Below are 16023 nucleotides of genomic sequence, written 5' to 3'. Positions count from 1 at the left end.
CAAAGAAGTACCCATCGCGAGATGGTACATTTTTGCTCTGCCTTCCCTTTCTTCGCACCCACATATCCAACAAAGAGTTGATCGTCCACCCGGAAATCTTTAGTACGATTGAGATACAACGCCACGCTCTTTTTAGATCCAGGCAGTGGAGTTTCTCCTCCTCATGAGAAGGATGTGGAGGTGAGTAAAAGGAAGGCAAAGTGACAGACGGGCCAACATTAAGAGGTGTAATTACTTTGGGAAGGAATGAGGTCCTAGTGTGTAGCACCACTTTGTCAGCGTGCACAGACAAAAATGGGGGCTTAGAATATAGAGCTTGAAGCTCACTCACTCTGCGAGCAGAAGTGATGGCAACAAGAAAAACAGTTTTGAAAGTAAGAAGCCGTAATGGACAATTGTGCAACAGCTCAAAGGGAGCACACATTAAGTAAGTAAGGACAAGACTGCGGTTGCACTGAAGCATGAGAAACGAAGTGGGAGGAAATAAATGGGTTAGACCCTTAAGGAATCTACTAACAATAGGAGACATAAAGAGTAAAGACTGATTAGGCAACCTAAGAAAGACTGAGATAGCCGATAAATAGCCTTTAAGGGTGCCCAAAGCAGAGCCCTGCTGGCCAAAGAAAGAATGAAAAAAAGAACCTCAGATAGAGGAGCACCGTTTTGGTGAAGGGATGCCTGGCTGCCAAGATTACATCACAGACTTCAGGTGTAAGGTCAAAAGCCGTCAACTGCCCATGCTCAATCTTCATGCATGAAGGCAGAGATTGGACAGGTTCGGGTGGAGAACCCTTCCCAGTTGCTGCGACAGAAGATCCTACCGAAGGGGCAGTAGGAGTGGAGGATCAGTGGCCATGCTCAGTAGCTCTGGATACCATTCTCTTTGTGCCCAGTCTGGAGCCACCCAGGTTACTGGGGCCAGGTCGTTCTTGATCTTCTAGAGAACACTGGGCAGAAGTGGTATAGGCAGAAAGGCGTAAAGAAGGCCAGAGGCCCACTCGAGATAAAAAGCTTCGCCAAGCGAGTGTTGCCTTGAAAACTCCAACACGCAGAACCGCTGACATTGCGCATTTTCTACAGACACGAACAGATCTTACCAAGGCTCTCCCCACTGCTGAAAGAGACCTTGCGCCACCGGATGGAGATGCCATTCGTGATCGGCTATGCATCGACGGTGAGTTTGTCTGCTCTGGCGTTCAGAGAGCCCGCCAGATGTTCAACCACCAGGGTGATGTCCTGATGTGCCAGTCATGTCCAGAGGTGCCTCGCCTCCTGACAAGGGGGCTAGGACCTTACTCCGCCCTGTTTGTTGCAGTATCACATGGCTGTGGTGTTGTCTGTGAACACTTGCACCACTTTCACTTTGAGAGGGAAGACATGCTTTCAATGCAAGCCTGATCACCCGGAGCTCTAAAAGATTGATATGGAGTCCAGACTCAGCCGGAGACTAGAGGCCTCTGGTCTCCGCCTCTCCCATGTGGATGCCCCAACACCGAAGTGCTGCGTCCGTCACTATGGACCAATCTGGTTGGGGAAGGGAGAAGGATCTGACACAATGCTGATTCGAAAGACAACACTGCAGGTCTTTTGCAGTCCCCTCTGAGATCTGGACCATGTCAGAAAGATTTCCTTGATGCTGCGCCCACTGGAACTTCATACCCCACTGCAGAGCCGGCACATGCCATCTGGCATGTGTTACTAGCAGGATGCAGGAGGCCATGAGGCCCACCAGCCTCAGAGTCATTCTCACTGAAACCCAAGATAGAGGCTGAATGATCTGAATCATAGCCTGAATATCCTGGACTTGCTTTTCGGGAGGATAGGCCCGCAACTGCAGTGTCCAGAACGGCTCTGATGAAAGGGAGCAGTGACTTCGACACGTTTATAGAGAACCCCAGCGTGTGTAGAAGGTTCGCTGTAGTCTGATGGTGGGGGATGACTTTCTGGGGCGAGTCTGCCTTCAAAAGCCAGTCATCGAGGTAGGGAAAGACTGAAACCCCCAACCTGCTCAGATGAGCTGCAACCACCGGCATCACTCGTGAATAGCCAAGGGGTGCTGGTAAGGCCGAAGGGGGGCACAGTAAATTGAAAGTGCTTGTGACCTACCACGGATCGTAGGTAACGTCTGTGGGCAGGCAAGATGGAAATATGAAAATAAGCATCCTGCAAGTCCAATGCTACCATCCAGTCTCCTGGGTCCAAAGCAGACAGGACCTGAGCCAGGGTGAGCATTTTGAATTTCTCCTTCTTGAGGAAGAGTTTGAGGGCCCGAAAGTCGAGGATAGGATGTAAGCCCTTGTCTTTTTTGGGCACCAGAAAGTAGCGAGAATAACAACCACAACCTACGTCTGGCACAGAGACCCTCTATATGGCTCCCTTGGCCAAGGCAGCAGCTACCTCCTGGTGGAGAAGTGCCAAATGATCCTCTAGTATACGGCTGTATGATAGAGGCTTGGCTGGTGGGGCAGTCTCAAAGGGGAGGTAGTAGCCCCTCATAACAATCTGCAAAGCCCACCTGTCCATAGTGATGGATTCCCAGTGGGGCAGGTGATGGCGAATCCTGCCGACTGGTCCGGAGTGGGGGGGGGGGGGCGGACTAGGAGTGTTTAGAGGCTGCAGCACGGACAGGGGTAGACTGGGCAGACCTCTGGTTCCCTGTCCCACGGCCATGTGGGATTCCGCATCCCCAGCCACGCATGGGCAGAACCGCATGTGTGGTACGGTGTCCGGGAAAGGGACGCAACAGGGACCCCCTTCTGTGGCCACGAAAGGGGCCAAAGGTGGGCTGTTGGGGACGAGGGGCAGTCAAAAGGCCGAGGGACCAAGCCGTATCCCGGGACTCCTTGAACCTCTCAAGCGCTGAGTCCGCCTTGTCTCCAAAGAGACAGGTGACATCAAAGAGCATGTCCATTAGGGTCTGTTGGACATCCCCTGAGAAACCAGATGTTCTCAACTAGGCATGGCGCCTCAAGGCCACCGTCGTCGCATCCAATTTACCGAGAGTGTGTTGTGTCCAGCCCACATCGGATAGTGAACTTTGCTGAGTCTCTCCCATAGGTTAAATCTTGGGAGACGATAGCACGGGCCTTCTCCGGTACCTGCGGCAAAACTTGCACGACCATATTCCACAGAGAGTGAGTATAACAGCCTAAAAGGCATACGGTGTTCCAGCCGCTAGACTGGAGGAAGAAAACATCTTCTTCCAAATTGGTCCAGTCTTTTTGATTCCCTATCCGGAGGTGCGGAAGGGAATGCGCCAGACGATGAGGATGCCGGGATAACAAGGATCTCAGGCATTAGGCGTTGGGACAGGAATTTAGGATTGTTCGGGGCGGGCCGATGGCGGCGTGCGATTGTTTTGTTCACAGGAGCCCCTGCGTTGGGTCTGGACCAAGCACCCAAAAGGACATCAGTGAGGGCTTCATTGAATGGAAGGTGGAAGCCCCTGGTTGAAGCACCTCTGTCAGGAGATTAGACCTGACCTGAACTATAGGCAGCTCAAGGCCAAGGACCTCAGCCGCACTACCGACCACCAAGGAATAAGTAGCTCCCTCCACCAAAGCCACGGTAGGAGGAGACATCATGCCAGTATCTGGAAAGGTATCCAGACCACTGACCTCACCTAACTCCTGTGCCCAGTCCATGTTAGGATCATCCTGGTATTCATAAGGGTCCAGGGATCCCGCCAATCCTTTCCCGTATTCATACCCATAAGAATAAGGGTCAGAATCCAACCTGGGGTGAATAGACCCCATAGAAGGAGGTGGTAGCGGCCAACACCATTCCAACTCTGAGTCATCGGGGATCAGGATTGGGTCGACTTTGATAGTGGGCACCACTGATGTCGGCAGCGTCGACAGTCGAAATGGTGCCGGAGAAGATCTTGATGGTACGACCGGAGTTGGTACGGATCCGGGAGCGGATCCATAGGGGACCTCTGTGGCCAGAGCCGGAGCTGTTGGTGCGGAACCCGAAGGCCCTCCAATCAAACCCCCTGGGACCAAAGGCGCCGTAGCGGGGTCGGACTGCCCAAAAATGAGGCGCATGGCCTCATAGAATTCCTTTAAGTAGGCAGGGGTCGCTCTGGCTCCTGGAAACTCGGGGAGGCGCGGAGCAGACCCAGAAGCAGCTCCGAGGAAGGAGGCCTAGAACGTTGATGCTCCTCCAGCGTCACATCAGCCAAGCGAAAGGGTTAATTTGAAGGATGACGAGATTTCTTTGACGACTTCTTACCTTGACCAAAAGACTTAGAGGACGCAGAGTGGTGGTGGCTCCGTAAATGGTCTCGAGAGAGACCGGGACCGATGCGGAGTCGAGCGCCAGGCCGCCATAAGCTTGAGAGACCGTTCCCTCAAGGCCTTCGGGTGCATGGCCCGGCACTCAGAGCACGACTTTGGGTTGTGGTCACGCTCCACGCACCACAAACAGACCTGATGCAGATCCATCACCTACATCATGCGGTGACAGTCCTTGCAAGGTTTGAATCCGGTCTTCAGGGACATCTCGACGCACCAAAACCTCACCAAAACCACAACAAAAAGGTCGAAGCAGTCAAAAAATGACCAGGGTAACTCTTTCCGGATCAGCGCATGGCGCAGAAAAAAAAGAACTGATGTCACTGCGCTGAGGAGGTGTCTATGTACTACTCCAATGTCATCACGGCGACTACAACAGTAAAGACGCCTGCGGAGTCAACCGACACCACCTAACGACGCACAAGGGTATTGCTTGAAGAAAAATCTCCAGATCCAGTCAGATGTCTGGGGGAAATTCTAAGGTAAGGAATCTGCAACTAGAAGTCTCTATCAGATAGCCCAATTTTTGAAGATATATTGTGCTGCCTAAGGCATGCATAGTATATCTGCTAAACGAAGTGGACTGTACCTGTGTGAGGTGATCATAGTTGAATTACGCCCCTCGCATGCACAGGTGCTTAATCTTTAAAAGAATGTGTTCCAGGTCCCAAAGTTTTGCTCAGAAACCAGCAGACAGAGATAGTGGAGATGGTGGTGCTGAATACCAAGGCTGCATACATCCAATATGGGGGGAAAGCAAGGAGAAGGCAGTGAGAACAAGGAAAACGCAAGGAGAAGGCACACATAAAACATGGAAAAAGCAAGGAGAAAGCATCAAGAACAAGGGAAAAGCAAGGAAAAGGCACATAAAAACAGGGGGAAAACAAGGAGAAGGCAGAGAAAATGAGGTAAAAGCAAGGAGAAGGCACACAAAAATGGGGGAAACAGCAAGTAGAAAGCAGTGAGAACAAGGGAAAAGCAAAGAGAATGCACACAAAAAACAGAGGAAAAGGCCATCAGAAAGCATTAAGAAAGAGGGAAAAGCAAGAAGAAGGCACACAAAAATGGAGGCATGAGCAAGGAGAATGCAGTAGAAAACGAGGAGAAGCCTAAAAAACCAGGGGAAAGCATTGAAAAAGAGGGAAAAGTAAGGAGATTGCACACAAAAAAACAGGGGAAAAAACAAGGAGAAAGCAGTATAAATGAGTGGGGGGCAAGAAGGAAGCAGTGAAAACAAGGGAAAACAAGGGAAAGGGACTCAAGAAATGTGGGAAAAAGCAAGGAGAAAAGAGGAGCAAGACCGAAGCAGCAACATGGGGTTGTGCTGCGGCTCATATTAAGAAGGCCCTGGGAGCAGGGAGGGGCTCTGGGAGGTGGTGGGAGCGGCTAGCCAGCAGGCAGAAAATGACAGGCAGCAGGAGGGAGCAGCAAGGAAGGAACAAATGAAAGGAGAAAGCAGTGAAAACAAGGGAAAACTAAGGAGAAGGCACACAAAATAATGGGGGAAGAGTAGGGAGAGAGCAGTGAGACCAAGGGAAAAGCAAGGAGGAGGCACACACAAAGGGGAGAAATAGCAAACAGGACGCAGTGAAAACGAGGGAAAAGCAAGAAGAGGGCACAAAAATGTGTGAAAAAGCCAGGAGTAAGCAATTAAAATGAGGGAAAAGCAAGATAGGGCACACAAAAATAGGGAAAAAAGCAAGGAGAAAGCAGTGAAAACGGGGAAAAACAAGGAGCACGCACAAATAAAAATAGGAAAATGAAAGGAGAAAGCAGTGAAAACGAGGGAAAAACCAAGGGAAGGGCATACAAAAAACAGGGGAGGCTCAAGAGCGATGCAGCAGCGCAGGCAGAGCTGGGCCTGGGATCTTTGCTCAGCCCCATCAGTTTCTTCTTCCTTCCACCATCAGGAGCCTGTAGCAGCCGAAAGAGCTGACCTGCACATAGGCAATGTTCATGAAACATGAAATGTGTGTTTTGATGAATACTGCTAAATTAAATGATGAGCAGAGCAGGGAGAGATAAATGGCAGTTAGTGGTGGCTCACAGGTAGCGGGGCTGCACCTTTGAGGCCCTGTTAAAGAGCCACCATTGGACAGCACACTTTTTACACCATGGTCTGAAATGTGAATGAGACATAACAAATAAAGCTAAATTCCTCATAATAAAGTGCAAATTTGGACAAGATGTGTAAGCCTGCCAAACAATGATTGTGTTAAAAGGGCAAGTTGATCTCTCTACGAACCGAAAAGAAAAGTAATAAGAACTGTGGTCCTATTTAGAGATTGGTGGATGGGTTGCTCACAAAAATCTCAGATATTCCATTCTTGATATTACAAGTGCCACAAGCTAAAATCCACTTTTAAGACAGCAGATGGTGTATCCTCCACGTCTTCGATGGAGTATTCCATCTGCAAAGCTCTAAATAAAGGCCCCTATTTCAGGCAATCAGTTTAGTTACATAGACCGTCTTTCTCTTTCATATGTTTCAGGTCCCAAGACACCGTACTGAGGAATCACACTAGGCACTTTTGTTTGGTGCCTTCAATTCACGCATTACAAAGCATGTATGTGCAGTACATGTATGCATGAATGCAAGGTTGAAGACAGAGGCCACTGGGGAGAGCTACTGGTTTGAGAGTGCTTCACATGCAGCATTTTGTCATTCATAGCATGAGTCGTAAGCTCAGACAGTGGGGGCCAGAGACTGGCTCCAACACGTCTGGGCTCCTCTGAAGGGAGTGCTCCTAACGTCTCTCAGATGTATAAGAGGAAAGGCACACATGTTGGTGGTCATCTTTTTCCCGCCAGACCTAACCAAATGTGGTTGCTGGTCTGTCCATCATTTGCCTTAGAAGGCACTGTAATTACCGGAGCTCAAGACCCAAGATAACAAGAACAGCAGACAGCTGTGCCGCCAATAACCGCTCGCTACCCCAGCCCTACAAGTGCACACACGTGTATTCCGATATATCTACTTGCACATGTATGTGGCTGTCTTTAAATGTGTGTGTCTATTCACGTCTGAAGACAGAGAAAGAATGGGCGAGAATTTGTTTTATTGGTGTGTTGATGATGAAAACATCTGGGTATAAGACAGCAATATTCACAAATGGGTGAGAACAGGTGGTCATAGTTTCTGAGGCCATGGCAAAAAAGGGTATGACAGTTTCAAGAGGACACTGCAGAAGTTGGCATTCTAATGACATGCCAACGTTCACTTAACTGCAGCTAATTATAACCGCCAAAGCAATGGGTAAACTGTCGCTGTAGAAGTCTGAGAAAAATATAGAAACTATTACAGCGATGTCGCACGGCGATTTCAAAACTGATATAGCAATTTTCAAAAAGCCAACGTACAATCAGACCCGTATGGTTGATGACCACAATGCGTGAGTGGCCTGTGCGTGATGTTATGTTACCCAGAGTTATAACTCTGTCACGTAACTGACACGTCAGTTGAAAGGAAACTGAATATGGAGCTGACTCTGCAACTGGAGGGACATCAATGGTTGCGTTTCAGCTAAAAAAACAAAAAAATACCTACTGCGCCTAGCCCGGCTCTTGAACGGAGGTATAACAACTATTAATAATAGCATTGCTGATAACAGAAAAATAAACTATGCAAGCTGTAGCACCAAGGCTGATGGCAAGTAATACAAACTGTATCTCTGGATACCTCCCTACGGTCTCAAACAACAGACAGTCTGAGAATCGAAGTCTCGAAGTGAGGAGAAGCCTGATAAGTGAGAAGCTGTGTGCTGTCCTTTAGGGAAGCACAGAGACTGGAAAGAGCCTGGGTTTTTGGCAGCGTAGTCTTCACCTGCTGGAGCTAAGTCACAGGAGTACACAGGAATAAGACAAACAGAAGATGGCTCTTTAGTAACAACCAGAGCTCTGGAAGTAAGAGTGGTCGGCTGAAGGCATCTGTTCAGCGAACATAACGGGGTACTAGTTTGCAGAGGGACTCGCTTTGTACTATGCAGATGCTGTCAAGGGCCAAAGATGTGTACATCGCCCTCTAGTGCTATTTTCTTAGACAGCAGTGATTGACGCTCTTTTCCAATTTTCATAGAAGACACGCACGAGCCTTTAGACTGGCACTCTTTCCAGTTTCCACACTATTCAGTCAGACTCAGTTGTAAGTTATTCGCCTTTCCGTTTTTAATTGCATTTACAACTGCTATTACCATTTTAGTTTGCTGCATATCACTTTTTACTATCATTGACTTTAGGAATTTTCTGATGGATACATTCTTTCCATGAGAACAATTTATTTACCACAACATTTTCACCTTTTTTATATTCTCACATGTAGGATCTCTCTCTAATTTATGGGATTTTTTAATCTCTCCACACATCCGTATTATATAGGCAGTAGTCTGACGTGCGAAGCCCTAAAGAGACCCACTGACATTTTTCGATTCCTGAGGCAGTGTGCATGTGCTGTCTCTTCGAAGTCTATTGTTTCTTAAACAAACTTAAAAACCATTGGTTGACATTTTTGTCACTCACTTTTGTCTTAATTGGTAGCTGGGCTGGTTTCCTTTTTCCAGCCAGCCGTGCTCCAGACACCTTTGGGAGGACTTGGTTTTTACTTATTTAGATATAACTAACTAACACACACATGCTTTTGTTTCATCCATGCCACGTTACTCCATGACACTCCACGATACTACACACCACTCTACAGTGCTCTATGCCACTCCACTCTACGATACTCCACTCCATTCAACAACTCTCCACTCTGTGGCACTCCACTATACTCAACTCACCACCACTCCACTGTATATCACTCCACTGTCCAACACTGCAAACCACTAAGGCCCTCATTACAACTTTCCGCCCGCCAAGTTGTAACCGCCCTGCGGCCACCAATGCGGCCGCACTTCCGCGGTGGCCATCACAACACGGCGACACGGAGCCGGCGGTGTTGCAGTGGTGCGACAGGTGCAGTTGCACCCGGTGCGCTTTTCACAGTCTGCTATGCAGATAGTGAAAAGCTCCATGGGGCTGTGGCAGGGGGCCCCTGCACTGCCCATGCCAAAGGCCCCGCGACTCCCCTTTCAGCCAGCCTTTTCATGGCGGTTCCTACTGCCATGAAAAGGCTGGCGGGAGGGGGACACGTAATCCCCTGGGCAAGCGGCGCTGCCCTGGAGGATTAAATCCGCCAGGACCAACGTGGGGGTAAACCGCCGGTCCCGGCGGTGCGACCGCGGCGCTTCCGCCGCAGTCGTAATACGTGAGTTTGCACCGCCAGCCTGTTGGCGGTGCAAACTCCAAAACAGCCCTGCCGGTCTTTGACCGCCAGGGTTGTAATGAGGGAATGAGGGCCTAAGTTTTAGTCATTTTGAATATCAGTCATGCTGGTGTAAACATGGCTAAAACACATTGCAACAACCAATATCTCTATCATAGGAGAGACCTATTGGCTTCGCCAATGCTTGTTCACCATACAGGGTCGAAAAGTTGAGCATTAACTGATAGGACTGAATTGTGGAATATAAATATGGAAGGAGTCCTTTAGGTCCCACCCTTCTGTACTCCTTGAATTAAAATTGTAATCAGCCTTCAGCACACACTTTAGTAAACTGCTGTATAGACTCATCAGAACACTTTCTTCAATCTCCAAAAAGATGTCTGGACAACTTCACACCAAGCTGCATATATGTTTGTTGCAGATCATTTATTGTAAATACACCTTGATATAATTTGGAAACCAGATGACCCTTGACTCTCTTATTGCGGTCCTTGTGAGAATATTTGTAGATTAGACCTATATATTTATTTCTACTTTGGTTCATTGATCTGAGACTGACCACAATTGACGGATATAACTTTTTGTCCATGTATCACTAAATGATTGATTTTAGACTTAAAATAAATTCTTGGAAACCAATGATCTGTATCTACCCAGGTCCGCAGAAAGTCCTGTTAACTCCATGGACGTCATTTGGGGGTCGCAGATGCAACCCTTGGCTTGCCCCTTGCGACCCCTGGCACTGCGATTGCCATTGCGACCCCTGCCTCAGAGGTGGCAAAATCAGTGCCAGAAACAAGGGCAGCGGGTCCTTAAGGACGTCGGCTGCGGCTCGACTTTTCTTGTTGTCCGACAGCTTTTTACTGCAGTGATAGTGAAAAATGTTTTATTATTCACTATTTCTATAATAAAAAATGTCTTACAATCAGCTGGAATATGATCCTCCCCAAGAGTTAATGCAGGTAGAAAATGATTTTAAATATATGTTTTGTGCGTGCTTAAGTGAGAGCGTGTGTATGTGTAAGCATGCATGGGTGTGAGAATGAAAGAAAAGGTAATGGTATGTGACGTCACTTCCGCCACCCCAGGCATTTTATTATGACCTGTCCTTCTGTATCTACAAACGTTCATAAGAAACGACAGCATAGGGAAATGGGAGAAGTCTGTCCCAATGAGTGTAAGAGATGCAGGAGTTAGGGAGCAGGCTGAAGGCGTGACGAGCTGTGTTTTGAGACATCTACAAGTACCATGGTGCGACTGTAGACATTCTGATACAGTGGAAGGGATTTTGACAGTAGTTTCTGGGGTATGAAAAACAATTCAGGTGTGAGGTTCATATACTAGACAGGACTGACACTCTCTAGTTTTAGTACAAATGTTATTTATTGCTATTCCGTTATTTTATTTAGCAAGGGCTGACAGAGTAGTGGTGCACTGTGACCTTTACTGTAGGGCCTGAGAGTGAGCTCAGTTGTTTGATCAGCTGCACACGAAAACTTGGTGTGAGTGAGTGTAAATTTCACTTTATGTTCTGGTAAACAGAATAACATGGTATCGGTTGCGTGTGCATCTCTGGTATACATTGTATCAGTGCTTAATTTGCGTTTATTGTTTGCGGTGCCGAGCACCGGCACTTTTTTTTTTTTTAGGGCCGGGGCTTATTCTTCTGCCTCAAACATTTACTGCGAGCAAAAGACACAAATGTGGAAGACAGAGGAAGAGTAAAACTAAAAAGCGTCACAATGGGAGAAAGCAGAAAGCTGCAGGAGTGAGCTGAAGGGGCAGGGAGTGGCTCTTAATGGATTAAAGAGGCCCGAGATGGCTTCAGTATTACGCTCTCTCAGCATTTCGTGCTCGCACATATAATAATAGCAGCAGCCGCGTGTTTAAGAGGAAGGCTTTGGGCACGGGCACCTTTTAATTTACAAATTAAGCACTGAGTTGTATTGAGTGCAGATTTCATTAAATTGAGTTACATTTGTTGAAGAGGAACACAAGATAACCTGGAGCAGGGTAAGTGTGTGTTTGAATTTATTCAGCTGGAACACAAGATACTGTTTGAGATGCGGTTTGAAATGCGGTTTGAGAGTGTATTTTTATTTGCTGTTCTAGTAAACACAACAGGTTAAAAGTGAACTTCTGGTACATTATATATACACAGAATGGCCTGAATGTGAGCTGCATATACTCACATATTAAGCTATATATCCTGGATTGGGTCAAGTGCTCTTTGTTTTCAATATTCAAAGTATTTTATTATGTTCGTTATGATATATACAGTTCGTTGTAATTGCTGTTTAGGCAGTGTGTGCGCACCCAAAAAGTGTATTTCGTCACCTCTACAGTTTACCGAAGCCTGCATTACAAACTAGCACTGCTTCTACGTTTCATGAACAACTAGAATCCTGACTAGAGGTGACTTTGTTGGCCCTTGGCATAACAATAAATCTCCAAGAAGAAGATTACCTTCAGGAAATGTATGAGTTTCTTCACAGCACCTCCCTTCACCGCATCGTCGACTGCCAGAGGACAATGTAGGAGAACACGACTGAGCACACCGACAGCTTTCTTCAAGAAAAAGAAAACCAACAAAACACAAGCTTCAACACGAGCAAGAAAATGTCCGTTCTCGTTGTCTGTTTGATGTCAATAAGAACCCCTTGCTGAAAACGTTCCCGTAATATGCTGTTCCCCATCTATAATTCTATTCACACATTAGTTAAATACAGCAACCACATCCTCTACTTGCATAAGGTCAACACATAAATTATAACAAAATGTACAAGCACTAATACCCAAGACCAGGCAAAGAGCAAACTAGGAGAGGCCTGAACATTGTTCCTAATTATGTAGTCCAAAGAGGAAAGAAGATTTGCTGTTTTTCATAAATAGTCATTTCAAAGACACAGACCACAATTAATGCTACAGCATCAACGTTTTGCAGAGGAACACCCCCAGCTCCTTGTGCACCAATCTGTTTTTTTAATTGTTAACTTAGAAAGAGAAAGCGAATGCCCTTTCCCTAGGATTGCAAGCATTACATTTTGTACTTTGTAGAGGTGAACAATTCTTGGCTTTAAAACTCTACCATACTATTTGAAATATGTGATTAAAAAAGTTCCATTTGGTGACCTGTGAAAGGAGACATCACACAAAAGATGCAGTGGAATTTCTCGCAGCAAACAGGATTGAAGAATGGAAAGTGTTAGACCTGACAGCCTTAGGGTGGTCACCCCTAACTTTTTGCCTGCCTCCCTCCACTTTTGAGATACTGTTTTTGCTGGTTTTTAGACTCTGCGCACTTTACCACTGCTAACCAGTGCTAAAGTGCATATGGTCTCTCCTTTTAAACATGGTAACATAGGATCACACCCAAATGGGCTATTTAATTTACTTATAAGTCCCTAGTAGAGTGCACTATATGTGCCCCGGGCCTGTAGATAAAAAAACTGCTAGTGGGCCTGCAGCACTGATTGTGCCACCCACTTTAGTAGCCCCTTAACCATGTCTCAGGCCTGCCATTGCAAGGCCTGTGTGTGCAGTTCACTGCCAATTCGACTTGGCATTTAAAAGTACTTGCCAAGCCTAAAACTCCCCTTTTTCTACATATAAGTCACCCCTAAGGTGTGCCCTAGGTAACCCCTAGAGCAGGGTGCTGTGTAGGTAAAAGGCAGGACATGTACCTGTGTAGTTTTGATGCCCTGGTAGTGTAAAACTCCTAAATTCGTTTTTACACTACTATGAGGCCTGCTCCCTTCATAGGCTAACATTGGGGCTGCCCTCATACATTGTTTGAGTGGTAGCTGCTGATCTGAAAGGAGTAGGAAGGTCATATTTAGTAGGGTCAGAAAGGTAATACAAAATCCTGCTGACTGGTGAAGTTGGATTTTATATTACTATTTTAGAAATGCCACTTTTAAAATCCACACCTGGCTGGGTTTAGTTGACAGCTCATTGTGCATTCACTCAGACACACCCCAAACACAGGATAGTCAGCCTCACTTGCATACATCTGCATTTTGAATGGGTCTTCTGGGGCTGGGAGAGTAGAGGGCCTGCCTTCACACAAAGGACTGCCACACCCCCTACTGGGGCCCTGGCAAACAGGATTGAACTGAAAGGGGACCTGGTGCACTTCTAAGCCACTCTTTGAAGTCTCCCCCACTTCAAAGGCAATTTTGGGTATCAAAACAGGGCCTCTGCCCTACCACCTCCAACACTTCCTGGAGAAGACACCTGAACCAGATCCTGCACCCTGACAAGAAGAACTGCCTGAAGGACTCACCTGACTGCTTTTTGAAGAGGACTGCTGCCTTGCCCTTGCCCTGCTGTCTTGCTGCTCTCTTGCTCTGCTGCAGAAGTGCTCTCCAAGGGCTTGGATAAAGCTTGCCCCCTGTTCCCTGAAGTCTCAGGACCAAAAAGACTTCTCTCCTGCACCTGAAATCCCCGTGCGGCGAAAATTCAACGCACCGCCTGCCAAGAACGATGCACAGCCTGCTCGCGGTGAAAATTTCACCGTACAATGTCCAGAACGATGTAACCCAACTTTCCAACAGAAGCTCAACGCAGCGCCAGCGACGCGACCAGAACTTCAACGCACAGCCCTACTGGATCGACACAAGCCGACTCAGAACAACGCCACCCGACTTCCTGAGAGGAATCGACACAGCGCCTGCCATGCAGAAGAAAATTCCACACATTGCCTACCGGAATCGAAGCAGCTGCTGTGACTTCGCTCCGCAAGCCCAGGATTCCCCAATTCGTCCCTGGGGCGTCTGAAAACCCTGCAACCCGAAGAGGATCCAAGTCCGAGCGCTGGAAATCGACGCAACGTCTTCCCCGCGTGAAAAATAACGACGCAAGTCCGTGTGCGAAGGGGCGAAACCGACGCACGCTCACTGTTATCCACGCATCTCCTCCTCTGCGGTCCCTTGCAAGGATTTTTCAATGCAAACCAGGTACTTTGCCCTGCAAGAGACACTTGCTGACTCTAGGAGAACTTAAGACACTTTTTATTGCTTTTAGAGTAATCTTTTAACTCTAAAGACACTTGATATCACTTTTAGTGATATCCCTACATTTGCTTATTTCATCTTTAATCGTTTTGACCTGTATTTATTCAGATAAATCTTATATATTTTTCTAAACACTGCGTGGTGTATTTTTGTGGTGTTATATTGTGGTATTGTATGAATTATTGCACAAATACTTTACACATTGCCTTCTAAGTTAAGCCTGACTGCTCAGTGCCAAGCTACCAGAGGGTAGGAATGGGATAATTTGGATTTTGTGTGACTTACCCTGACTAGAGTGAGGGTCCTTGCTTGGACAGGGGGTAACCTGACTGCCAACCAAAGACCCCATTTCTAACAGAAAGGAATATGTTACTTCCCCTGTAAGCATCTGTTCTTTGCATGCAGTTGTAATTCTGCAGATTCACATGCTCTGCATACCCTTATGCTCTGCAAACTCTTACCATCTAGTGTTAGGTCCAGAGTTGTGAAAGTTGTTTTTCTTCGAAGAAGTCTTTCGATTCAGAAGTTTGAGTGACTCCTGCTTTCAGTGATAATGCGCATGGACATCAACTCCATTGTTATATTGTTTTCCCACAGGCGGGAAAGAAAGGAGTATAAAGTATGTAGAAGTAATGCAATGACCATGCTAAACGTAAATTTATAAGGAACTGCATTGGTCACAGGTGTCCAGGGAGGAGGGTGGGTGCATCTGAATCTACAGCATTACATTCCACAAACAGATGCTTAAAGGGGGAATAACATATATGGTTCGATGCCATGCAATGCTGTAGATACACATGCTCTGCACTGACTGTAAAGTAGTCCGCCCCTTAGAAGCAGTGGCTAACCTGTGGGTGTTGCAGTGTTTTGAAAAAGGGTATGTAGCACTACCTGACCTACACTGGCTTGCTGGAGTGCTAAAACATCCACACAGTAATGTTTGGTAAAGGGGTGTGGTGGAGACCATGTAGCTGCCTTACATATGTCAGCTATGGTGATGTTTCCTAAAAGAGCCATGGTTGCTCTAAAGGTATTTTGGCCTTAAGATATTAAGTTTGAACAAATGTCACTATCCATTTGGCAATGTCTGATTTGGATTTAGGATTGCCTTTGAGTGGTGGTGAAAAGGAGACAAAGAGTTGTTTAGATTTTCTGAAAGCTTTAGTCCTATCAATGTACAACATGAGTGCTCTTTTTACAACTAATATATAAAGATCTCTTTCCGCAACTGAATCTGGTTCAGGGAAAAAGACTGGCAACTCAATGGATTGGTTGAGGTGAAATTGAGACACTACCTCAGGTAGCAATTTAGGGCTTGTGTGGAGAGCCACCTTGTCTCTGTGTATTTGAAAGAAGTGTTCTTCTAAAGTTAAAGTCTGCAGCTCACTAACACGCCTAAGTCAAGTGATTGTGACTAAGCATGCCACCTTCCAGGAAAGAAGTTGAAAAGGGC

The 16023-nt window shown here is 46.8% G+C and overlaps 1 protein-coding gene across 7 annotated transcripts in view; it reads right to left on the bottom strand.

Moving 5' to 3' along the window:
* The window catches only part of TTC12 (tetratricopeptide repeat domain 12), a 282909-nt gene that overhangs the window by 33550 nt on the left and 233336 nt on the right, over positions 1 to 16023 (bottom strand). For all 7 annotated transcript variants that reach the window (XM_069224366.1, XM_069224370.1, XM_069224367.1 and 4 more), the window contains one exon: positions 12022 to 12123. In XM_069224366.1, coding sequence (XP_069080467.1) covers positions 12022 to 12123 — 102 coding nt within the window. The remainder of the gene's footprint in view (positions 1 to 12021; positions 12124 to 16023) is intronic.

Source organism: Pleurodeles waltl, chromosome 3_1 (genome assembly GCF_031143425.1).
Source record: "Pleurodeles waltl isolate 20211129_DDA chromosome 3_1, aPleWal1.hap1.20221129, whole genome shotgun sequence".
Classification (NCBI taxonomy): Eukaryota; Metazoa; Chordata; class Amphibia; order Caudata; family Salamandridae; genus Pleurodeles; species Pleurodeles waltl.
Note: the sequence above shows the minus strand (reverse complement) of the source record. Positions and strands in the feature narration are given on the sequence as shown.